The 24,523-nt window shown below is 46.5% G+C and overlaps 2 protein-coding genes across 2 annotated transcripts; both read right to left on the reverse strand.

Annotated features, from left to right (window-relative positions):
* Nucleotides 1–854: 854 nt before the first annotated feature.
* On the reverse strand, nucleotides 855–7,575 carry GABARAPL1 (GABA type A receptor associated protein like 1). Its single transcript, XM_059817044.1, has 4 exons — nucleotides 7,430–7,575; nucleotides 3,616–3,694; nucleotides 2,540–2,658; nucleotides 855–1,089 (listed from the first exon to the last, which is right to left on the reverse strand). The coding sequence occupies exons 1-4, from the start codon at nucleotides 7,517–7,519 to the stop codon at nucleotides 1,024–1,026; spliced, it is 354 nt and encodes a 117-aa protein (XP_059673027.1). The 5' UTR covers nucleotides 7,520–7,575; the 3' UTR covers nucleotides 855–1,023.
* A 9,263-nt stretch (nucleotides 7,576–16,838) lies between these two features.
* TMEM52B (transmembrane protein 52B) lies at nucleotides 16,839–20,044 on the reverse strand. Its single transcript, XM_009807616.2, has 5 exons — nucleotides 20,012–20,044; nucleotides 19,346–19,389; nucleotides 18,624–18,662; nucleotides 17,525–17,691; nucleotides 16,839–17,089 (listed from the first exon to the last, which is right to left on the reverse strand). Exons 1-5 carry the CDS (start codon nucleotides 20,042–20,044, stop codon nucleotides 16,839–16,841), a joined length of 534 nt encoding a protein of 177 aa, XP_009805918.2.
* Between the last annotated feature and the right edge of the window lie 4,479 nt (nucleotides 20,045–24,523).

The raw sequence follows: 24,523 nt of genomic DNA on the forward strand, positions 1-24,523 counted from the left end.
CCACTAATAAGACCATTAGTAGTTAGTTGCCTTAATGCACAGCAAGGGAGACTAAAGTTAGGTAGCAAGAAAAGCTCTCTCACACGTAGGCTAGCTAGGAACTGGAACAGACTATCTCAGCAGCCTCCAGGATCCGCCTCAGTGAAGTCCACTAAGAACAAGTTAGATGAGCGGCCATGGTGGACATGTTTGGTATACTTAGTCCTGTCTCAGAGCTGGAATGGGCTAGTCATTCTTCTAATGTCCTTTCTAGCCCTATGCTTATGAGTTTATCAGTTGGCTTCACCGAAAAGAACAAAAAGGTTGTCTCAAATTTTTCTGTCCAGCACTTGCAATTAAAGCAACAAAGGACAAAAAAATAAATTCCTTCCTTTTTTCCCCAACCTTCACATCTCACAGCTGAGGAGTTCCCAGCCCTCAGAGTTAGCCCTTCTAATACTGATGGAAGCAACGGGAAACGCAATACTCTTGGAACGCTTCACAGGTAGCAGCAGCTGGATCAGCGCAGGACAGCCTTGTGTGGGCAGAGTGAAGTATTTCACAGCTCACTGAATGCTCACAGGTGTGCAGCCCGTGCCATGGGCAAGGCGTGACAGGGTCAGTGTACAATACACAGCATGCCTTCTTCATCCAATGAAAGGGTTACACAAAAATGGCCATCCTGCCCAGTCAGTCTCCTGGAGCTCCACCACACTGGCTTGTCTAGCAGCCTCCAGTACTGGCTAACTACTTCCAGCTGTGGCAAGAGAAGAACTACGAACAGTGAAGTCTCCCCATCCCGCAGCGCAGAACCCCTCGTTAGCCTTTCAGTTCACCCTTTCATACAGTGTCCCCTTACCCTCCCCCCCCTCAATTTAAAAAATAATGGTTATAATTAATGCATGGAAGGTGATGGCATTGTGCATGTGGTTCACTTCCAGTTCTCTTCCCCTCTTCTCAGGCATCCTCCTTCCTCCTCTCCAACACCCCCCCCCAAATCCATTCCATCAGTCCATCTCGCCTGCATGCCTGGGGGGCTGGTGCTCACTTGCCATAGACACTCTCATCGCTGTAGGCCACATAGAGAAAATAGTCCTCCTCGTGGTTATCCTGCAAGAGGAGAAAGGAAGAAAATAACAAACCAAAGCCCTGTAACTCACTACATGTGAAAAAGCCCAACAAGGGATCATTGTAACAACCAGAAGGGCATAACCTCTCCTTCACTGTTTCTCCCCCTTTACATTGAAGGCTTCCCTTCCTCATTCCAAAAAGAGCGTAGAGCGACTCCCTCTCTCTGGCCACAGCTCTACCTCTGAATTCAGACATGTCACATTTCTGGACACAGTGAATTTAAATGAAGAGCCACAGCCAGAGTGTGCTGCAAACATGCAACAGAACCAGCTCTGACTGTCGTGGGCTGTGTAGCAGAATCTCAGTGCTGGTATGGCCCTAAGATCGAGAGGAGAGACTTGTAAGGCTTTAACAAGTCAAAAAATCACCTCTAGATACTTCAGCATTTGATAAACGTGGTTGTATTTGTTATTTTTCAGAACGCTTTGACAAGTGGCTGTATTTCTAGTTCCGTTTTACACATGGGCAGTAAAGCTGAGATGCTAAGTGATTACAGCGACACAAAAAGTCTGCAGAGCGCCAGGAACAGAGTCCTGATCTCAGCTCTGGACAGTCAGACATAGTTCCTCCTACATGTGCAGATTTGGAAAACTCCCTGCGTGTGTTAATCTTATATAATCTTCATCAGTCCACATACACCTTGTCCAGTTATTGTCAGAAAGTGACAGGTCAAATAAGGCTCACAGCACCATACTGGAGCTCTCCTATTAAAACACACTAACACAGCAGAAGGAGAAATCAAGGAGAAATCAATCCAGGCTGCAAACCAGCCGTGATATAATGGCTATATAATTGAGGAACACTCCTCTGATGGGCACAGAATATGCCTTTAAGGTCGATCAAATAACACTGCTCAGTAGAAATGCGGGCCAGCAATGTTCACAGTGTCCTACAAGGTCCTCACATATACAGCGCAAGCTATGACAAAATAATTCTGAACAGAAAGTAAGTGTTCCTTGACAATGTATTTATAGACAGTTGGTTGCCCAGTGATAACTGTGTTCTTTTACCGGCTAAAAGGAAATGTCTTTGGTATAAACAGGAAAGCTCCTGCATATGTTCTGCCCCCTGCCCCAGAAACAATCTTTCCTATGAAATATAAAGTGGTTTATTTCAACACTTTATTAAAGTAGTAGGACCAACCTGTCACTGCTGGGGCAACTATTTACCACCTGATACGACAACCCTTTCAACTAGCACACAATCAATTAAAATGATGAGGCTCCCCGGGCTCCTCTTTGTAACTGCAGGATGAAACTTCCCTAAACAGATGATGAGATATACAGCCCAGGTCAAGGGGGTCCATGTTCAGGCATCTGTGACCAAACTGCACCCACTGCCAGTTGAGTAGTGCTCAGTTGTCCTTCAGTGAGGATATGCGTTCTTCTGGACACTCCAACGAAAGGAGAAAGAGATGGGCCAGGCTTACCTCATACAGCTGGCCCATGGTAGCACTGGTGGGAGGGATGGTATTATTGACAAAGAAGAAAAGGGCATCCTCTGGCCTCAGATGGATCCGCTTTCGGATTAAGAAGTAGAATTGGCCAACTGAAAAGGAACAGAGGAGAACGCCTTAGATGCAGAAAGAAACTTTTTGGGTTTTTTTTCCCTTACCCGAACCATGGTTGTTTTCTTTTGGTGGTGGAAGTCACATGCTGTATGTAAAAAGTAGGGAAAAATGAACAACGCGGGAAAGAAAGCAATAACTACCATTACCAGGCAATGCACTTGGAGCTGGCAGTTTCTCAGGTACATGCCTCAGGCCATGTACCCTCTAAATCCACACTCCACCTACTATGGTATGAAATGCTCTACTGCGGGGACTGGTGGGAAGACCTCTATCTGGCTTAACCTTTAAATCCTATAGATTAAAGACACCTTAGAGAGTTTAGCCTCAGAGTAAACAGTCATACCATTCATGAAAACAAATTCTTTACTATTTGCTTGAGCTATGTTGCACAAGAAAGTATTCCACGATCCATTATATACTGCAAGAAAAAGAAATGGTGTCTCTTTAAGTCATTCATGTTTTCAAATGAAATCAAATGTAATCACACACAAAATGGCCATGACCATTCAGAAAATGAACTTTGTAGCCGTGACTCCAACCACAGGAGTGGAAAACAATGGGACTATTTCAAGAACTTGTCTCTTCCTGCAACATGAATACAGCCTCCAGCAATTCTGCAGCTAGGTCATCACTGACTGATGATTATGCTACTGCCTATGATACACAATTCAGTTGTTTTCATCATGGCTAGAAGTCAGCAGTGACACATGCATGTTAGCTAAGTCACTGGGATGCCTCAGATGATCTCAGAGAATTCTGCATGTTGTAATCCAGGCTGTAAGGTACACAAATATAAGAAGGGCAGCCAGGTAAACTGGGGTAATGACAAGACGTTGAACCTGCCTGGATATTTTCTTGGCGCTTACCATAGAATAAAAAGCACTTCTGACACCTTCTCACTGAAAATCAGGAAGAAAGGAGGTAGACTTCGTTACCTGTGAGGTCAGAAGGCACAAGATACTTCCTTTTGTCTAGGTCAGGTACTCTGGCTTTTGGTGCTTTTTCCACAATTACCTGGAGAGAGAGAGAGAGTGAGAGAAAGCAAGGAACAACCCATGAGCATCATAAAACGAAATGGACCAAAAAGCATCAGTGGAAAAGGATATTACCCTTGGTGCTACAGGCCTTTAGAAATGTATTTAATCTATAAAGAATGCACAACATTAAAGAACAGATAGGTGAGAAGAAGACTTTAAATCACTGGCAATAGCTGTGCTGGGAGCCCAAGACTGCAGCAGTAAGCACAGCAAGTAAAAAATGGAGGCTGGAACAGACATAAAAATAAACCGTTATAGCCAAGAAAAAAAGAGAAATCAGGTCACCTTGATGGTCCCAATGCAGGTTAATTTTGTATGAAGGAGCTGCCAGGAGGCTAATGCATGAACACAAGAAGTACCACAAGTAAGTTGAACTGTTTCCAGGTTACACTTCCACACTGCATGGCACAAAATCAGCCCCAGTCCCAGTAGTCCCACATCCTAATTTCTACATTCACCAACAGCAAGTGCTCTAGAATGAAGCAAAGAATTAAAGAGAAACTACAGCTCATTGGGGAAGATATTTTTTTTTTAATTCCCAGTTCTTCAGTAGTTATCTTCTACTCTGAAGTTCATACCCCTTAAGGTTGTTTTCCCTGCTTCATATAGTTATGTACATTTCCTTATTCATCTAAATATCTAATAATTAAAAAACAGGCTACCATCTGGGAAACTGGACCCAGAGAGACCTTTGACACAAAATACTAATCCTCCTTCTACTCTAATGTCATTACGACACAGAAAAATACGAAGCCTAGCAGCTTTAAGGTCAAACAAAACAAAGAGATCTTCTGCTACAGGAACATTTTTGTTACAAGAGCTGGACAAAATGTTTCCCTCAGAAGCAGGAAGTATTCCCAAGTGACCTGAGCTCCTTCCATGAAAAGCCTTGGAAACCTTTCCAAAGGCTGGAGGTATGTTTCCATAGAACTATTAGGTTTGTGCAGAAAAAAATCACAAGCAGTTTTTTGGTTTGGTTTTTTTTTTTGGATATGTATTTTTGAACTGGTAAGAGATACATTACGTGATTCAATCTATGTGGCTCGCTGTTCTGCAGACGCCATTTTGACCATCTAAACAAGAAGCCGGATTTTCTGAACCTCAACTTTTTAATTCCATTAGACCCTGTAATTGTAAATACTTTATCTGAGACACAGTGGGAGTAATTTCTAAGGGCTTCATGCTCCCACAGCACTTTGGCAACCCAAATCAGCAACTCTATCTGTTGTGTAACAGAAAAGGCTGAACGGCTGCGGACTAAGCCTTCTTTGGAAGCAAAACGATATTGTCACATCAGCGAGACGCTATGCCAGAGGAAAAAAGTTACGATGATGAGCTTGGTGCATTCAGCCTGCACAAAGTGCCGTACTAACTCAACTCCTTCTAGACCAAGTGAGTATCTGCAAAGCATGTTACACCGTAGAGATGCTAGCTTGGACATCTCTTCACTGTGATCCATTTGGATGCTGCCAACACAGCCAAACCCCCTGAAAATTCTAAGTTTGTTTTTAAAATAGAAACGTGGTCATCTCTGCTACTTCAAGAACTTCAAGCACCTCAATTAGTACAAGGCATTCAAGCTCTTTAAGAGAGTTTGTGGTAGGACATGCATTTCCGTACAAGATGCAGTTGGTACATGCCGTGAAGGAAGGAGGGTTCCACAATCTCACCGAAAGGTGCAGGCTGAACAGCAACAGCACTTTGCACATTCTTTTACCCATGCATCCAACAAGGCAATATCTAGCACAAATTGCAGCGGAGAGAAACCTTTAGTTCTTGCCTCCAATTCCAAAAACGACTGACAAGCAGAACTGCTAGCTAGCAGCACTGATGTGACCACCCTGACTCAAAAGGGTGGCTTGTAGCTTGGTCATTAGATAATAATGAAAAAGATGTCATGCCTATAAGGGGTGAGAGTGTCGGGGCTTCTAAACCCCCAGGAAGGATTTAAATCACATCATCACTGATCTTAAGACAGATCTGATCGCAAAGAGGCAGGGAAGGAACGGAGGTGCTCTGCGAATCTATCAGCTGTAGTCAGTTCGCCTGATAACACAGGTATCCCTTCTGAAGCACTAAACCCTTCACACACACAAACAAACCTACAAAGAAAATCCAAAGGGCAGAAACAGATTATCCGCCTGTCTGCTGTTGCTGGGTGGTGACTGTGGTAACGTGGGACTGTGCCAACAGTATAACCTCAGCAAAGTGCTGAGATGTATCAGGGCACTGCAGTGTAGGCAGCCAAACGGACGTCATCTTCAAGGATCCTGCTGTCGGGAAGGGCAGAGATAGAAGTGGTGGAAAGAACAGTTGTCTATTGCATTATTTTGCTCCGTATGCAGCTCTGACAACCGGCTATTCCCGACAATTCACATCTGGGCCTTGCCATGCGTCGTTCTCATTTTTCCTTAACTATGGCACACCTTCTTATTTTGGTCCTGGCTCTCTCCACAAAGATCTGCTGATGCCCCTCTATCCTATCTTGACCTCTTTTACCTCTCGCCAGACCAGGTCTGGTCCCAGGCTCCCCACATGGCTCTTCCAGGCACATCTATCATGATCCGCTGTACAATCTGCCGTGCTAATCCTGAGTTTACAGCTTGTCTCACCCCTACAGAGCCCTCTGCGGTTCTCATCTTAAAACCCAGAAACGCATACGCTTCACCACCGACTCGCTGCGTGCTCAACCTGCTGGGCGATGCCAGGGCTCCCAAAAACAGCTAGGACAAAAGCACCCAAATACCCACTTCCAAAAACTTTTGTGAGTCCAGTTGACGGCCTCTCCCAAGATAGAAAAATGGGGTTAGCCTGCAGGGAAAACGTGTGGTGTAAGCGTTCCCCCTTGCCCTTAGGTCTGAGGGGAGCCCGAGTTACCTTGTGTGCAGTACCCCTGGGCAGTAAATCTAGGACAGACCTCTCCGGTGGGGATGGAAAGGAAGAACATTTGCAAAACGCTTATTAAAAAGGAAGAAAAAAAAAATTAAAATAATCATGATTAATTCGATTTGTCATTTCTTTTCCCCAATTATTAGTAATTATAAAGCTAGAAGTTTTCCACAGGCGCTCCAAAGGGACCTAAGGACGAGGAAGCGAAGTTTACCCAGATGACCTTGTTTTCCAAGTGACGTTTTTTCCACAGGATGATTAAACAGGAGGGCAGAAAGCCTGAGAAATATCATTTTTTTTTCTCTCTCATGCAAAGGAAACGAACAGAGCAAGACCGCACCGAAAAGACCGGCCGAAAAGAAGTAAAATAGAAATAAAGGGGGAGGTAGCAGGTGCCGGGGGCACAGGCGGTGTTTTCCATGAGGAGGACCCGGTTAACTCCCTCATTGTTCTCCTCCATTTTCACGGAGCTCGTGGTGAGCTCCTTCCCCCCCTCCCCGGCAGGCTGCCAGGAGAAGCCGAGCAGCATTCCCGCTGCCGAACCACTGCGGATCCCAGAAAAACAAGGCGGCCTCACCCCCCCCCCCCCCCCTCAGCCCTTCCCACACAACAACCGGCCGCGGCTTTGCGCCAAAGAGAAAAGCCGCCCGGAACGAGAACCGCAACGTCGAGGCCACGGCCGCCTTCGCGAATCCCGTCTCTTTTGCCTCAAAAAATAAAGAAAGAAGCAGCCGCCACGGAAAACGAAGGCGGCAGAGGGAGGAGGTCTGCCAGGCAAGCCGGGCCGGCAGCCATGGCCGCCGCCCCCCCGCCCCACACTCACAGGGACTCTGTCGGGGTATTTCTTCCTGATCTTCTCCCCTTCTTTTTTCCTGTACTCGAACGGGTGGTCTTCCTTGTACTGGAACTTCATGCTGCCGCCTTTTCCCTCCCGAGGGCTCGGCGGTTCCCTCCCCTACGGCCGGGCACCCAGCGAGCCCCCCGCACGCCCCCCGCAAAGACAGCGCAGCGCAAACCCGAGCCCTGCCGCGGGAGCGCGCCAGCCGCTGACGGCAAATTAGGCGCTGTGACGTCACGGGGAGGGACACCCCCCCCCCCCCCCGTCGACGTCACGATGGGGCGGGGGGGGGGGTGTCTTGCTGTTTGCGGGCGGGGCTCGGCTCCGCCCGGGGGGGGGGGGGGGCGCAGCGCCTTCACGGGGCGGGGAGGGATGTGCCACCTTCCAGCCCACGCGGGATGCGGGAGCCGCGTCGCCCCCCCTCTGCCGCGCAGGGTCGGGTGGTGTTGTCTGTTGATTGATTACGCGGCAACAAATAATAAATATTTTCTTTAAAAGGCGGCAAAATAAACATAGGGTTGAGCAACGCCACAGTCCCCCCCGCCCCCCCGCGTGACTCAGGGGTTATAAATACAGCATGAGCAGGCACATAATCCACCCGGGATCGCGGGCATGGCCGCCGTGCTCCTCCCTCTCTCCCGTGCGGCGCAGCGGCGTGGGGCCGTGCTCCACGCGTGGGACCTGGGGGGGGGCAGTCCAGGGCTCCGTGTCCCCGGTGGGACCGGGGTGGGGGGGGTGGTCCAGGGCTCCGTGTCCCCGGTGGGACCGCGGGGGGGGGTGGTCCAGGGCTCCGTGTCCCCGGTGGGACCGGGGGGGGGGGGGGTGGTCCAGGGCTCCGTGTCCCCAGTGTGATTCTTGACTGCCTCAAGCCGGGGGGGGGGGGTGATGAGCCTGACCTAGTCTGAAAGCGGCCGGGAGATGTCACACGCCCAAAAACTGATGCTTTTTGTGCCTGTCCCTGTCGCTGTTGGGTCTGGTTTATTCCCCCGTTTATGCCATCTCAGCTGAACAAGAAGGGGCAGAAAGTGTGTCACCTCATGGGCCGGGCCAGACACGGTACAAACAGTGGACACTTAAAGGGAACTGTCTGCAAAGAAGCCAAAATAGCCAGCCAGTTTTAGCCCAGTTACTCAGCTGGTGCATACGTGGAATATCTTTGGGTTTTTTCCAGGAGTAGTTGGGCTCACATTTATTTACTGACCAGCAAAAGAGAAGGTACTAATGAATGGATCAGCACGCGCAAATCAGCACAAAAATTACAGAATCACAGAATCACTGAGGTTGGAGAAGACCTGTAAGATCATCAGGTCCAACCATCAACCCAACACCATCATGCCCACTAAACCATGTCCCGCAGTGCCATGTCCACACCTTCCTTGAACACCTCCAGGGATGGTGACTCCACCACCTCCCTGGGCAGCCTGTTCCAATGCTTCACCACTCTCTCAGGAAAGACATTTTTCCTAATATCCAGCCTGAACCTCCCCCGGTGCAACTTGAGGCCATTTCCTCTTGTCCTGTCGCTAGTCACTTGGGAGAAGAGACCAACACCCACCTCCCCACAACCCCCTTTCAGGCAGTTGTAGAGAGCGATGAGGTCTCCCCTCAGCCTTCTCTTCTCCAGACTGAACAACCCCAGCTCCCTCAGCCCCTCCTCATCAGACTTGTGTTCCAGACCCCTCACCAGCTTCGTCACCCTTCTCTGGACACGCTCCAGCACCTCAATGTCTTTCTTGTAGTGAGGGGCCCAAAACTGAACACAGTATTCGAGGTGCGGCCTCACCAGCGCCGAGTACAGGGGCACGATCACCTCCCTGCTCCTGCTGGCCACACCATTTCTGATACAGGCCAGGATGCCGTTGGCCTTCTTGGCCACCTGGGCACACTGCTGGCTCATACTCAGCCGGCTGTCGATCAACACCCCCAGGTCCTTTTCCACCGGGCAGCTTTCCAGCCGCTCGTCCCCCAGCCTGTAGCGTTGCATGGGGTTGTTGTGACCCAAGTGCAGGACCCGGCACTTGGTCTTGTTGAACCTCATACAATTGGCCTCGGCTCATCAATCCAGCCTGTCCAGATCCCTCTGCAGAGCCTTGTTACCCTCCAGCAGATCAACACTCCCTCCCAACTTGGTGTCATCTGCAAACTTGCTGAGGGAGCACTCGATCCCCTCATCCAGATCAGCAGCAATTAGTTGCTGCTACCCTGGGGACAATGGATGGGAGCGTATCAAATAATTCTTTCTTTGCATGCCTCATCCAGAGAAGCAGAACTTTCTCAAGGATGATCTTTTATTTGTGTAGTAGTTTTAGCTGTGCTGGCAGGCGCTGGGGGGGACAGCAGCCTGCCTCGGATGCGTAAGGTGACTCTCCAAGGCCACACCAGCGGCAGAGGTGAGAGGACCTGGGTTTTCTATAGCTGATTCAACCCTGTGCCAGTGTGTTGACTCCGAATGAACAAAGGTAGGAAAAGACACCGCCGCTGTTTTGCTGGCACTCCGCTTCTACAGTGTGGTTAGAATGGAAAAAATCCAGACTATAGCAAAGAGTCAGCTTGAATCCTGAAGAAACTGAAGAGCAAGCTGGATGCACCTTAATGATAAAAACAGGATCGGGGGAACATAAAGCCCTGGTCGTTTTCTAGAAGTACTCATGTAAATCCTTTAGGTTGCCCCAGGAGACTCATAGGACTAGTGGCTTTATCCCTAGATACAGATTCAGACACTTCAGTTGCCTGTGGGATGGGACTCACGCCGAGACCAGGAGTCGGAAGGGCCTGTTAGAAATCCGCACAGCAGATTCGGGATGTTAGCTCATGTCCTCTGCCTCGCAGAGAGCTGTTTCATATACCGGCCCCCCCCCGTCCTTGCACTCAATAGCACAGTGCTCCTTGAACTCAGAAGCCTTTTGGTAACGCTTCCTCTCCAAGCCCTGGTGCGCTGTGGTCTCTCACCTTGCACGCATGGAGGAAATATGTGGAAGAAATACATTTACTTAGATGCAGACCTGCTCAGATGGTGGCAGCTCCCAGATAATCTTGCCTGGCACAGGAATGGAAACAGGCATAGGATAGAAATCTCCCTTACGCTTAGAACGTAGGCATGTACAGCTGAGCCTGTCACTTTAAACTGCCTTTATAGTCAATGGCGATAAATGGGGTGGGATTTTTCTCACCTGAGTCATCATCTACTTTTGGATGACTGAAGCGTGCCCCCAAGAACTCCTGCAGGTGCCTTAGTGTCTAAGCTTTTACTACTCGGTATGGTGCAGCGCGACCTCCCGCACAGCTCAATGGTCAGCGCCAACAGCTGCATGCCCGAATCTCTTAAGGATAGAGCAGCCCAGGCTGGGAATGGCATAAATCAGTGTGTCCTCCCGGCCTTCGCTAGCTCACGTGCGTTAAGGTTCGTACAGGAAGCATCATCGACTTGTTCCTGTCTGTCCTAGGACACGTGAACATTTCCCCGTGGTTGCAGGGAGTGTCAGAGGATCTCAGAAGCGTGAGTCAGAAGGAAGGTATTATTTTTATACAGTACCATAGTGAATAGCCTAGACTGAAGGAATCCCAGGGTTTAGACCTGGGGAAAATTCTGGTTTCATGGCATTGCACCTTTTTATAATACCTGTGTTTGGCCACCTTGCTTCTAACTGCCTGCAGCACAGCAGTTGCTAAAATATATTGAAGGTCTGTAGTGATGTGGATGCCACTTCTCCAAGGACAAAAGAGAGGAAATTTTCTAGCCTGTTTCACCCAGGTCACCAACACATTCTGGAAATTTTAACAGGCTGATCTCAAACCTCTGTTGTCCTGTAAATCTCTGTTTCCCTCTCTGGGACTATAAGGAAGGCAGCGGAGCTAGCGTCTGGTTTGAATTTCTGTTGACAGAGAGGAGTTTCAGGGTTCTTCCGTGGTCTGCTGCAAAGACACAGCCTGTGAGAGCATTGCTAAGGTGACTTCTCCCCCCCCCCCCCCCGCCCAACAAATCCCACGTGAGGATCACAAATCTCCTTACCGAACTCCTCCTGCCCTGATGAGCAGCCCTGGATGTGCAGCCCTGGATGTGTAGCCACAAGCCTCACTCCTCCCACTTCCCCGATTCCTCCCCACCAGGCACCGAAATCCCAGCCCTCTCCTCCGGCTCAATAATAACAATAACGTCACCGGCACAACAGCAGGCAGGAAGATGATACATGCAGAAGCAGTGACAAACAGCTAATCATCTGACTTAGAGTTCCTATTCAAATGTCAACCCATGGGCATGTGACAAACCCCACATTCCGGGTCCGTGTGCTAGAGGGAGGAACTGGAAATGGGGTTGGCTAGTTTTCCTACCCTGGACTGCGAGCACAAAGTGGTCCACAGAGTGTCGAAATAATGTACTCCTAACCTAGAGCGTCGGAACACCTCTGAGCACATAGTGTGTTGCTGCGTCTGCAGCTCATGTGGGCGGAGGTTCACTCTAAAAGGGATTCCCCAAGCGTTGCCAATGCCGTAGCCATAGAAGCAGGAGATAAAATTATTTATACAGAATCTGGGGGCAGGGTTTGCAGCCCGTGCTGTGCCACCCCGCGCTCCAGGGGCACTGCTAGGAGCTCTGCAGGGCACTGCTGTGAAGTGAAGCTAGCTTAGGTACATCTACACAACCAGCTAAAATTCTGTGAATTAAGGAAAAAAGTATCCGTTATTTGCCCTGTGTTTCTTGGAGATGTCATCTGGGTGGATGTCTCTTGGGAACCCCCTGGAGCTACTGTTCAGCTACCTATAACTCTGGATTCCCTTGGATATTTCTTTCCTTAGTACCTGCTCCGGGTACTTATTCCATTTCTACCTCCACAGGCTAAATTTTTTTTCTTTTTTTTTAATCTTTAGCGTGGTTTCAGCATATCAAAGCCTCTCTTGTCAGAAAACTTCTACTTTGTAGTCTGAATGGTGATTAAACCACGGAAGGCATACCTGAAGTCACTCGTGATTCTGCTCGGTTTGATGTCCATGCATGGCACAGTCCTTGCCTGGTGTCTCTCCTGCACCACTCGTGACTGGTCACCGGTTTCACTTGACGCTGGATCTATAGCAGCCTCAGAACCAGTATGGACACACTGGCCGTGGGTTAGTCACTCCCAGCAAACAATGGCTAATTGTGTAGATGTTTTCCTTTCCGCTAGGAAATGGTTCTGTATTGTCTATGCTGAACTGCCGTCTCACTGCTCTATTTTCTACAGCTTCTTATTTTTTACAAAAAAAGCTGCCCATTCCTCCCAAACTGGTCGCATGGCCCAGCCTCAGCTCAGATTGCTTAAATGCAGACAAGTGATGTTATGAGGAGATTAAGGAAAACACCTTGTTGCGTGGTGAAAAGCAGCAGTAAAGGACAAAAACCTGAGATCTGAATAACACAAATCTGAGATCCCTTTGTTCCAGCCCATGGTTTGGAGTGGCTTGTTGGGGACGAGCATCATTGTTACCTACAGTCCTGTGAAAACAAAGGAGCAACACACCAGTGGGGTTAGTGGGGTGTTTCTGAAGACCAGTCTTTCTCAAGTACCACGTGTTCTAGGGGAACCTAAGGGTGACGTGGACAACTCCTTTGCAGCACCTGGTGTCGGTGTACTCTTGTTCCCCTCGTGTGGTTCCAGCCCAAATTACTGCATGTGCAGGCTAAAGGTAGCTGCTGGAGACTGGTTGCTCTTTCTCCTTCGATATCAGTTCTCCTATGCTTGCTCAGGTCCCACCCTTTTCCCAGTGTTTGGTCAAGGGTTGAGCGAACAAGCGAGCCAAAGCCGAGCCAAGGGCCAGTGACTTGGTTATGATATGGTTATCTTCAGTACTTGGTGCATCGTTTTCCCCATCTACAAATGGAATATTAAGGCTTGTCTGATGCGTAGGCAGCTTGACAACAAGGTTAAAGCCTGTAAAGTGCATGGGGATCTTTGGATGCAGATACTTAATTATTCATAACTGAAGAGAATTGCTTTTGATGGTATTCTTTCCCTTGTTGTGCAGGATATTGGAGTGCTCTGCAGAAAATGGGTATGTCAGTGCAGCCAACTTGACACCAGTGGCTGTACGCAGCAGCTGAACAAACCCTAAAACTATTTCATGATTAACAGAAACCTTTTATTTATTTTCCAATGTATGTTATTCTGTATTTGCGAGCAGTTCATCTCCCTATTGCTCTTAACCGCGGGGAAATCAGTTGCTACTTAAATATTTGTTTAAATGTTGTATGAAAGTATTAGTACTTGACGTTTAATCATATTTAATATTTGTACCTAATTTTCAATCTGAAAGCATAGAAGATTTCAAAGTGCTTATTGGTCAATATAATACAGCACACAAAGTATATTCAAAGTCTGGACTCAACAGTGAGATGGAACGACCACTAATGGAGTAGAAAAACCAGCTGAATAGCAGCAAGTTGCAGTACCAAGTAGCAGTTTAACTCTGTAAATAAGTAAACTTGCTATATTTTTATGGGGTGTGGTCCTGCTTTTTCGCAAAGTATGTGTGATCTTCTTTATTGACATTTTTGGATTCTTTGTGAGGAGAGAACATCTTCGAATCATAACAGATCTGAGGGCGAGAGTGAAGTGTTTCCAGTCACTGACACTTGGTCTTTGCTTCCCTGCACAACCTTCCATGGTTGAACAGAGTGTCTGTAGCTCTGCTTCTGGTTTTTGTTTGTTTGTTTTAATCTGGTGTTTTATCATGTCCTATGGGCTCTGAGTGCTCATCTGAAATCAGTTTAGTAGGAAACAATCCCTGAGCAAGTGAAGTTATATCTATCATTATTGTCACTTGAAATATTTTGGATGTCTTGCCAGTAAAAAAACCTTGAGGGTACCTGCTCTAGCACCTAACAACTAAGAGTGAGACAAGCAAAGAAGGATGTGAGCAGATGGGAAGGGACAGCAGAGTTAGACAATACTGGCTGTGGTCAAGGGAAATACGCTGAAACCAGCACGTAATACCCAGCTCCGGGTACGAGTGACCTGTAACTTTTCCCCTTGAAACTGAGAAAGGAGATAGCGGAGGTGATTTGATGCAGAGGAGGGGTAAACTCAGAATTTTAAAACTTCCCTGTTTATTGCACGTCTTAGAAAAAAAATACGGTGCAATTATTATTGCAAATTATTAAAAATTGGGCATTCCTGTTTTGCTAGGCAGGATTGATGCCCTGTGGAGCAGGGCTGCCATCTCGTGTTAAATGCACGCACAGCTTGGGGCTCCTAGGCAGGAGGAAAGGGCAGGAAGCGGCGGAGGAACAGTATGTTCCCCCTGGAAACAATTGTGAAGGCTTCCAGGAAGTTTCTGGGCTTGATAGCGCTTGACGCATGTCCAGCAGATCCAAATGTCTCTGCTCGCTTCAGAGCTTTTACTGTGGAGTAAACAAGAGCCTGCCAGGAAATGTTCTGCAGCTTTGTGGGGAGGTCAGGCTTGAACTGGACTTCACAGAATCACAGAATCACTAAGGTTGGAAAAGACCTGTAAGATCATCAAGTCCAACCATTAACAAAAACAAAAAAACCCAAAAACCCCCACAAACAAAAAAACACACCACACCCCACCATGCCCATCAAGCCACGTCCCACAATGCCACATCCACATGTTCCTTGAACATCTCCAGGGAGGGTGACTCCACCACCTCCCTGGGCAGTCTATTCCAGTGTGTTACCACTCTCTCAGTAAAAAAATTTTTCCTAATATCCAGTCTGAATCTCCCCTGGTGCAACTTGAGGCCGCTTCAGAGAGCGGCTGATGAAATAGGTAACTCCAGTACATGTTCCGCAAACAGTTATTATTATTATTTCAAGCGTGCTGTATAGCAGAAGAGACATAACCTTCTATGTCACTTATTTATTTATTCCATTCCAGTTTATCACTCATTAGTGGTACAGTTAGATATTGACTAGGCAATTCAGGAAGAAGTTTATGACCTAGGAAATCAAGACCTGCATTAAATTCCCTTGGATACAAAATTCCTGTGATTGGACAAGGTCTGGGACACCATCAAAGGTGTTTTGGTCATTCTGTTCTGCTTTATGCTATCCCTGGCGCTGTCTTATCAACCTTCTCTAAAATTCTCCATGGCTGTAATCTCAACAGTAGTTACGTTCCTTAACATATTTGAGGACCTGGTCCTTACTCTCCTTATCCACAAAGTAACTGTATTTTCTGTATTTTCACAGGAGCGTTGTGAAGATCAGCATATTAAGGACAGTAAGAATTTGGGTAGTCCAGTAGGAAGGGCCATGCAGGCACTTCAGAAAGATGTGGTATCATATCATATCAACATTAACATATACATGCAATTCATTCATGACTGCTTATCATCCGATATTGGATGTCCTTCGGCTTTAATGTTTTCAGTTGCTGAACCTGGGGTAGAGACAATACTGATGTAATTCAACAGTCACCTTCTCATGAGTACCTAGTCCAGGAAAAACATTTTACAGATGGTCCATAGCTATGTGCATCCTAACAGTTTGATTAATATTTCGGGATGATTCAAGAGATTTGAATCGATCAGGAAAGACTCACAAATTATTTCTGTTTGAGAAATGGCTTAAATATTTTAAATGGCCTTATTTAATTTGATCTGCTTTTGACAGCGACATTAGGAATAATTAACAAATGATACAATATGAATGCGACTAAAATACGATTGAACTTGACTTCAGGGGTAGCGTTCCTGCTCCTCCCCTTGTTTGATGTGTTATCGCACATTCATTTCTTTAATTCAACTAGAAGAGCTTGTGACTACTATTTCAGAATTGCTATATATCATATTCAGAACCAGTCTGTATTCATTCTATATATCCTGTAGGGCGTTTAGGGCACTATACAGCACATACTACTAGATGTATACTATCTTTTGTGTACATGCAGATTGTGTTCCTACACAGCTCCTTTGGGGTTTTTTGTTTTTTTTTAAATTTACTATAAATGGTTGGCACTTTCCAGAAGTTCGGTGTTATAATTAGGTATGAAGACCTTCTCACACGCCTTTCTTTTTCCTGTTGTGAAAACCTCTCTGCCATACCCAGGAAACTTCGGCTGGACGCAAGCAGAATGAGACAGCATCTGCAATCTCCCTGCAGGTCACTAGCCTGCAAAGTGGCTCAGCACCTTGATCTGCTGCCTGCTTGTTTGTGCAAAGGGCCATACTAGTGATGTGTGTGCATGCAATAAACGGACACGGGGAAGGACAATTGTCAGTTATCTCAAGGAGGTGTCAAAAGGAGCCATCAAAATATGCTGCATCTGAAACTATTTTAGTCTCTTTTTTCCCTTTCTCATTAGACTAAGGAGGTTAATCTGATATTCCTAACCCTGTTCAGAAGAATTAGTCTCCGCACGTAACTATTCTGTGTTATTTGCCATTCAGTAAAAACAGGCACTAGTGTCCTGGGAGGGCTGGCTGGGCGTCCTTGCCCTGGGCAGATGCCTGCAGTTTTTCCTCCGGCACTGGCTCCAGGTCTGGCACTTTCTGCCCCGCCTTGGCGACTGTGAATCTGCTCATGTGCAGAGCTTCTTCGTAGACAGGAGGAGTGTCTGAGGCTGAGAGGGGCGGCGTTCCCTGCGCAGCGTTATGGGAGTGTGCCACCGCTAATATCCTCCTGGCAGCAGGCCCAAACACAGAATGGAGAGCTGAAAGGGAGGAGACAAAAGCCGTTTGCCTCATCCTGAAAGCACCATGCGATTAGAGGGGGACGCGTGTATCTGCAGCGCACAGGCTTTTCTCTCCCCACAGCCTGAATGTTTTCCTTTTCCTGCCCCTTTATCTTTCCCTAAAATGGGGCGTGTGTGAAACCCCATCAGCAACATCCCACAATTACCCCTTCCTCAAATGCCACCAAGGCCCATAGCTGCCCTAATTCCACCCAAACATGTCTCACAGCTGCATCTGCTACATGAAGCCTGGTGAGAACCTTAATTTGTACGATGTACAGATGCCGCTTTCCCTGCATCCCGCCATGAACTTCCCTCTGCCAACCTTGGGGTGCCGCAATCTGGGCTTTTTACAGTGCAGCCCCTCACGTTGGGCTGTGCTGAGGTCCCCAGCCTCTGTCGAAGTCAACTCACAGGTAATGGTGCTCTGGAGGGTGCTGTCATGATCAAAAGCAATGACGGTGACCTCGTAGGGCTGAGGACCCGATTCCTCCCCTGCCTGATTGCAATGAAAACAGCATCTCACGCAGATGGAAACCAGGCCACACAGGAGCAGCAGCCCACCGATCACCACCACCAGCCTGGAAAGGGAGAGGAGACAGAATTAGGACTGAAAGACTTTGTTTGCAGGGGACCTTTTGAGGTCTATCCCTGCTTGAAGTAGGGCTAACCTCCAAGCTAGACATGGTCATTTTGGAGCCTTGTCCAGCAGAGTTTGGGCAGTCTCCAGGGATGGAGATCCCGCGTCCCCTCCAGGCACACGTTCCAGTGCTCCACCACCCTTGGGGGAAATATTTTTTCCTTCTGTCTCATCAGAATTTCCTTGGATGCAGCTTGGCCAGTCACCTCAGGTCCTTTTGCTGGGCACCTCTGAGAAGTCTCTGGCTCTATTTTCTTTCTCTATCCACCTTAGTAGAAAACTGCAGTTAGGTTGCCCCCTTAGCCTCCTCCAGGCTGAACAAACCTGGTCCTCATACATCATGTCCTCTGGACCCCTGACCATTTTATTTGCTCTCCAGTGGACTTGCTCCAGTTTGTCCACGTCTTTTGTACCGGAGGACCAAAACCAGACTAGGTATTCCAGGTGTGTCCTCATAAGTGGCAAGTGGAGAGGAAAAATCGTGTCTCAATCTGCTGGCTACACTCGTATTGATGCAGCCTTGTAGAGGTCCAATGACTACCGTCCTTTTTAATCTCATCCTGGTGAGAATTACTAAGGAATCAGACTGAAATTGCTGAAAAAATGGGCCTTTTAAAGGGCATATTGTGCCATGAACGCTTTGTTAATATTGTGCATCCAACTAAATTAATACATGGAATAAAAAAGGAGGCCTGTGGTGGCAAGTCAACATTTGTCCAAGATGATGTGATAGCTAAGGGGTTGCGTTGCTACTGTAGAGCGTTAGGGGATGCCAAGGGAAAGGAGGGGTGGCATCGCACTTGAGCAGGTCACGCTTTGCTATGGAAAATGTCCAGAGATGCAGATATTTAAAGTAAACATATGCCATCTTACCAGATATACCACAAACGGTCCCACTCTGTACCTGAACAGCTGAGAAAAGGGTACAAGAAATAGTTAGTCAGAGAATACCAAATAAATGGGAAGATCCCTACTGTTTCCTCTTCCAGCTCCCCTCATGCTCCTCACTTACAGTCCAGCTTCTAAATGGCACAATGATGAGAAACTCACTGTGCTTTGTGGAGGAGACAGTTGTCTGACCTCATCAGTGTCCCAGTTAGCTGAGTTTGCCTTCTGTTTGGCTTTCTCTCTTTATTGTTTCCTTGATATTTGTGCCTGCCCAATTCCTTTTGCAAACCTTAGGGATTTGCATTCACATTTGTTTTGTCTTAATTTCTGTTATTCTTACAAATGACATCACCAAGAGTATTATTCACCAAAGCAGTATATTTCAAACCAATTTTTCAAGGAAAGGTCAATTCCAAATTCGTAATCTCAGGCAACCAAAATTACACCAGAAAGCTCTTCATCATTACAGTTATCCAAATAGGTAGCAGGAACAGTACCACATGATCAGTATCTTGAATAGATAGTAATTAACAGTAGTAGATACACTTCACATTCAAAGCAACAGAAATTTTATGTGAGTTTTCAATAGTTGCAATTAAAGTAATGTTTCTGGAAAACGTCAGCCACCATGTCATAACACTGATGTCCACTACTGCCTTTGTCCTTCATTGTCTTCTTAAAAGAGTGCAAGATCGACAAATACTCACAGTTCAGTGTTGAGACAGCCTTCCTCACCTCTCACTTGGGGGAACTAGGAGAAAAACAAGCAAGACACAGCTAGAGTGAATTAAGTCTTTGTCATATACAGCTTTTATCTCTGTCACCTGGACTATTACCAGTCTGAATCTCCTACAGTAGGGACTTACTGTTACCTATTTTCTGTTGTTTCTATCATATATTCTGCTGTAGATTTGAAGTTATTGTGATACCAACTGCATTGTTTCATATCTTAACTTCCCGTAGTCATTAAAAACCTACTTAGCACTGTTCCCGGCACAGACCCTGACTTAACAAGTTTCCCTTTCCCCACCACAAGCCATGTCATGCTACAGGTGGAGATCCTTCTCCAAGCTCCCATATTAAGAGCCTTTAAACATCCTGCTTCATATTATACCCACACTGACTTAAATTCTGCTCTGTCCCTCCAGCACTCCCATCCATCTCATTCCTTTGCCTTGGGTACCCTGACCTCTGTGTTACCACCCCTGGAATAGCAGCAAATACTCTTCTGTGCGTCTGCCTTTTATATGCCAGTTCTTTCTACTATCAGGGAAGTTCTTGTGACTGTCAATTGCTAATGCCCCTCCATCTTTCCAAGGTAACTCCACAACTGAGCAGAGACCCCATAAAAAGGAACCTGAGGTGTGACTTACCCATAAGAAACACCCTAAAACAAAGCGGATCATGACTGGGCTGTGCATCCCCGTAGGGTGGTTCTGTGGCCTCTTGCTGCCTCAAGCTGCTTGATGTCTTCTTGTCCTTTCTCCTTTCAGTTCATCCTCACCAGTCGACTGACCAGGAGAAGGGGCGGATTCCTTGTTGTGTGTTGAATCCAATCTCTTCTTCCTGCTCTACCTCTTGCTGTCCTCCCCTGGGTCTATCCTTCTTCTCTGCCCTTCAGGTTTTTGCTTTCTCTCTCTCCCTCTTTGTCAATGGCAGTTCCTGTCCTTCTCTCCCTCTTTTGAAGGGATCTCTAAAGCCTTCCAGTCAGATCAGGAGAAAAGCAGTGGCTACGAGTTCATACTTCAGATGTTGAACTAGTTCAGTGAAGGGCATCGTGAGACCTCTGCAGACCTGACCCTTCTCTTCTGTGAGGAGAAAGGGTCTCTGAGTTTGTTCATTCCCAATTATTCCTCTCCCCGCCCCTACCCTGAGGGGAGTGGGTTGAAGGGCATGTTATTGACCTGTTTAAATGGAGTTCAGATTCCTCTCCCTCCTCCAGTACCTTTTCTGTCCCTGCACTCACATTGTCCTGCCTCTGTGGATCCAATCTATTGACTTTAGCCATATGATCAACATCCAGAGTGCATGTTACAAGCAAGATGTTCCTGCTGAAGTGAAAGCATTTGCAATATAATAATTATATACAGCATTTTTTGTCTAAAGTTATACACATATGTGTATGTGTATATGAATGCAACATATATATACACATATATGTATGCATATGCATACGCCTCTTATATCTCCCATTTGAAGGCTCTGCCACCGTCTCTCTTGCGTGGTAGCCTCCTGCTATGTCAGTCCTGCATCTGACAGTCTGCTCACTCACAGGTCCCACTCCTGAACTTCCTGCACGACCAGCCCAGTCCCCCCAAATACTTTGCATCACAGGGAACATATGTTGATTCTCCTATCCTGGAAACGGTTTGTCCTGCAGCTCGTTAAATTAGTGGGTTCCATTCAACGACCCATTAGTTTTCTCTCTCTTGTAGAACTGCTTTAGATTTCTGTTACTGCTCGTGGCTATTCAGAGTGTTATTACGTGCATACAACTGTGTTCACCTTCTCTTTCTCTTTTGAATAGCTGAGAGAGAAAAAAAATGCTCTGCAGTAATGTGTTACTATTTGTGTTTGGGAACCACCTGGGACTGGTGCATAAATGTATGTTAAAGGCAGGATAGCAACTAGAGGAACTTGTTGCCCCATGTTGCAATCACAATGCATTCACATTAAACTGGTGAATCATTAGCCTTGGTGATGCATATCAGAGTTGCAGAGCAGAACCAATGGATTCATGAACATAATGTATTCTCCCAAGGCAGGCTAAAAACCATTTACCATTCTCTAATTATAAAAGTAGTGGTGCAGTATAAACATGCCTTAGCATGCACTTCTCTATCTATCTATCTATCTATCTATCTATCTATCTATCTATCTATCTATCTATCTAAAGTAGTCTGCTACTGGAAGAAGGTTTCTGAGTCCTGGTGGACAGATAAGAAACATAGAAACATGAGCTATTGGCTTTGTATTCACATGGGAATTGCCCAATATTCGTCTCTTTCTCCTTAAATTCTTTTGTGTACTATAAGAGTTTTAGAAGAGAAGACCCAGCAGAACTGTAAAATAAGCTTTCTGGTAGGTACGGCTTTTGAAACTGGTGGGATTCAACGTGGAAAAGAAGTGCAAATTACTGATGTTTTTCAGGGGCTTTTTATTATCAGTGTGATAATTCAATAGATTATCACTCGATTTTTAAATGAAATTCAGTCTCATGAAAATTTCAAATTCTAGAAGGATCAAACTGGAGAAATATCAGATAAAGTAATAAAAAATTTCTCTAAAGAAAAAGCAGCAGTGTGACATGAAACAGTGACCCCTCCAAAAGCATATCGTAAGTCATTCTTGCTGAAACTTATTGATCGTTCTTTTTCTATTTCTATGGCATTGCCATTAATACTGTGCTTCCAGTCATCCACCTATGGCCCTACTAGCCTGTCATCCAACCATGGTTTAAATTTCTCCACATTCCCCTGGTATTGTGCCTCAATTATCTCAATATTTTATTTTTCTTTATGTTATATTGAAGTCACTCTTCTCTTTCAAAAGGGTTTAAAAATTTGATCAGACTCTTACAGAACTGCTAAACCAAACAAAGATATCCCATCATTGACTTTTCGCTGTTCTTTGCCATTGTTTAAAACCTAAGGATCCAATCCATAGTGAGCTATGTGATTTGAACGTATCCTTCCTGGGATGCCAGAGAAGGCAGATTGTGGTATGGACAGAAGATACTTCTGTCCTCTCTGCTTCCCTGTTTTGGTTGTATCAAGGGCTGCATTTCAAGCCTGTTCTAACTTTTATTTCTTAGGTAGCATGTTCTTAACTGGGAGTAAAGCTTCTTAAAGAGCTGAAAAAAATGCTGTTGTAGTGCTTTTAGAAGTTGTTGAGAAATTCCTGCTTGTTCCCTGTTACTCTTCAAGGGAGTATTCCACTAGAGCCAACTTGATTAGTCATACACAATACTTCCCCACAGGCATTTAGAAATGTAAAATACGGGGACACATTTGGGGCTCACAAGGATCCCTGATACTTTTACAGGTGTAGTAAGACATGATCAAAGCTTTCATGTATTTTAGACTGGATGATGATAATCCAAAAGGGCTCCGTTGCATGTAAAACAAAACCAGACCATTATTGAATAAACAGCGCATGGAGAAGCAGGACACTTCTCTCCCACGTTCCACGATCTTTCCACTGGGGACCAAAGGGTTGTTACCTCCCTTTGACAGAAAATGTGACAGGGGGTTCAAAAGCAGCAGCTCACTGGAGGCAGGGTAAGGCACTCCTGTAAATTAGCATGTATTGGTCTATATGTGTTTGCCCAGATGCTGGAGTCTAAGACGCTGTGCCCAGTTTTACCGCCGTAAGATAAAGTCCGGGAATGCCTTCTGCCCTGTACCCAGGGAGCTTTGATCTCCAGCAGCCTGGGTTGGCAGAGGCTGGGAAAGCCCCCGGTGAAACGCGCTGCAGGGAGGGTAGTGTTCTGTGCTACCTGGTGCTCATCCTTGTTCCTGGGTTAACAGCTGGTGAGACCAGCAGTTCTTGGGCTGCGTGTGGTAGAGCCATATGAAATAAAACTGAAAATTCAGGTCTCATGCCTGTGGTTTTGCCAGCAGACCTAGAAATACCAGGAAACGTAGGAGTAGTTAAGTTTCTCCATCTTATTCCTGGTACTCAAAGTTCGAGAGAGCATGGTGCAGGCGCTCACGCTGACCGGTGACCCCTCCTTGGATGCAGCAGCAGCCCTGGTGCAATGGCATGCTGCTGCGCTCTGTTGATCACACTTGCTAAAAGGGAGAGATTATCACATGTGACTTTGCCTGGACTGCTTTCAGGCCAGAGCTACTCCAAGAACACAGCAACGTACTCCGGTACATGAATTTTCTACCCAGACTCCCCGTTAGTTCAGCAGATTTCTTCGGCGCATTCCCTTTTGCAGTGCAGACATACTTGGAACGGCAGCTGGCAAACCTGGATTCATTTCTTTGTGTCCTAGGAATGGGCAACGGCTGTGACAAGTCTATGTGCTAATCCATCAGGACAAGTGCGATGTGCTTACAGGCGATAAGCAAAGGGGATCAGTATGTTTCTCCCTCCGGTCCTCCTGTGCCACTTGAGAGATTGAGGAGCCCTTCTGGCTGAATTTACTGAATATTAATCATGGTATAATAAAGCCAGGACCCCCACCCCCCACCCCCACCCCCCCGATGCTGAAAAACGTCAAGGAACTGTTTAGACTTAATCCAAAATTAATGTCATTTCCTCTTCACCTCTCCCCTTCCTTCTTTTTCTTTCTACAGAAAGGATGTACCCCCAAATTGGGTAACTCCATGCATCTGTTCCAGGAACTGAGAACTGTGAGATTTCTGTGCCCCATTGCATTTTTGCACACACAGGAGGGTTAAATACTATTCTGGGACTCTGCTGCACGTAAACAACCCCCAGCATCTCTGTGTCATGAAATCCTTTAGTATGAGCCAAAAAACCCCTTCTGACTTTTGCGTGAATCACTGTTAGCTCCCAATGACACGGAGCGTTCGTTTGATCCCAGCCAGAACCTTATCCCTGTTTCGCCTTTGGGAGTAAGCAGACTTTTGAATTCTCCTGTAACCTTGCCAGAAATGACAAGTGAAGAAGTGACATACGCAGACCTGAGGTTCACGACACTGGAAAAATCCCAGGACCAGGAGCTCCAGACTGCCAGAGCGAAAGGTAGTGGTGGTCTTGGGGGGCAGTTCTCTCCAAGGCAATCTCTCACCTTGGAGAATGTTTTTTTAGGTGACACGCAGAGAAGGATGTCACCTGCATATTGCATCTCAGCTTCTGGGAACCCTTTGGACTCAAATCTTCTAAGAAGCTGGAGGGACAGAAAAAGAGCA

This window comes from Gavia stellata, chromosome 4 (genome assembly GCF_030936135.1).
Source record: "Gavia stellata isolate bGavSte3 chromosome 4, bGavSte3.hap2, whole genome shotgun sequence".
In the NCBI taxonomy this organism is placed as follows: Eukaryota; Metazoa; Chordata; class Aves; order Gaviiformes; family Gaviidae; genus Gavia; species Gavia stellata.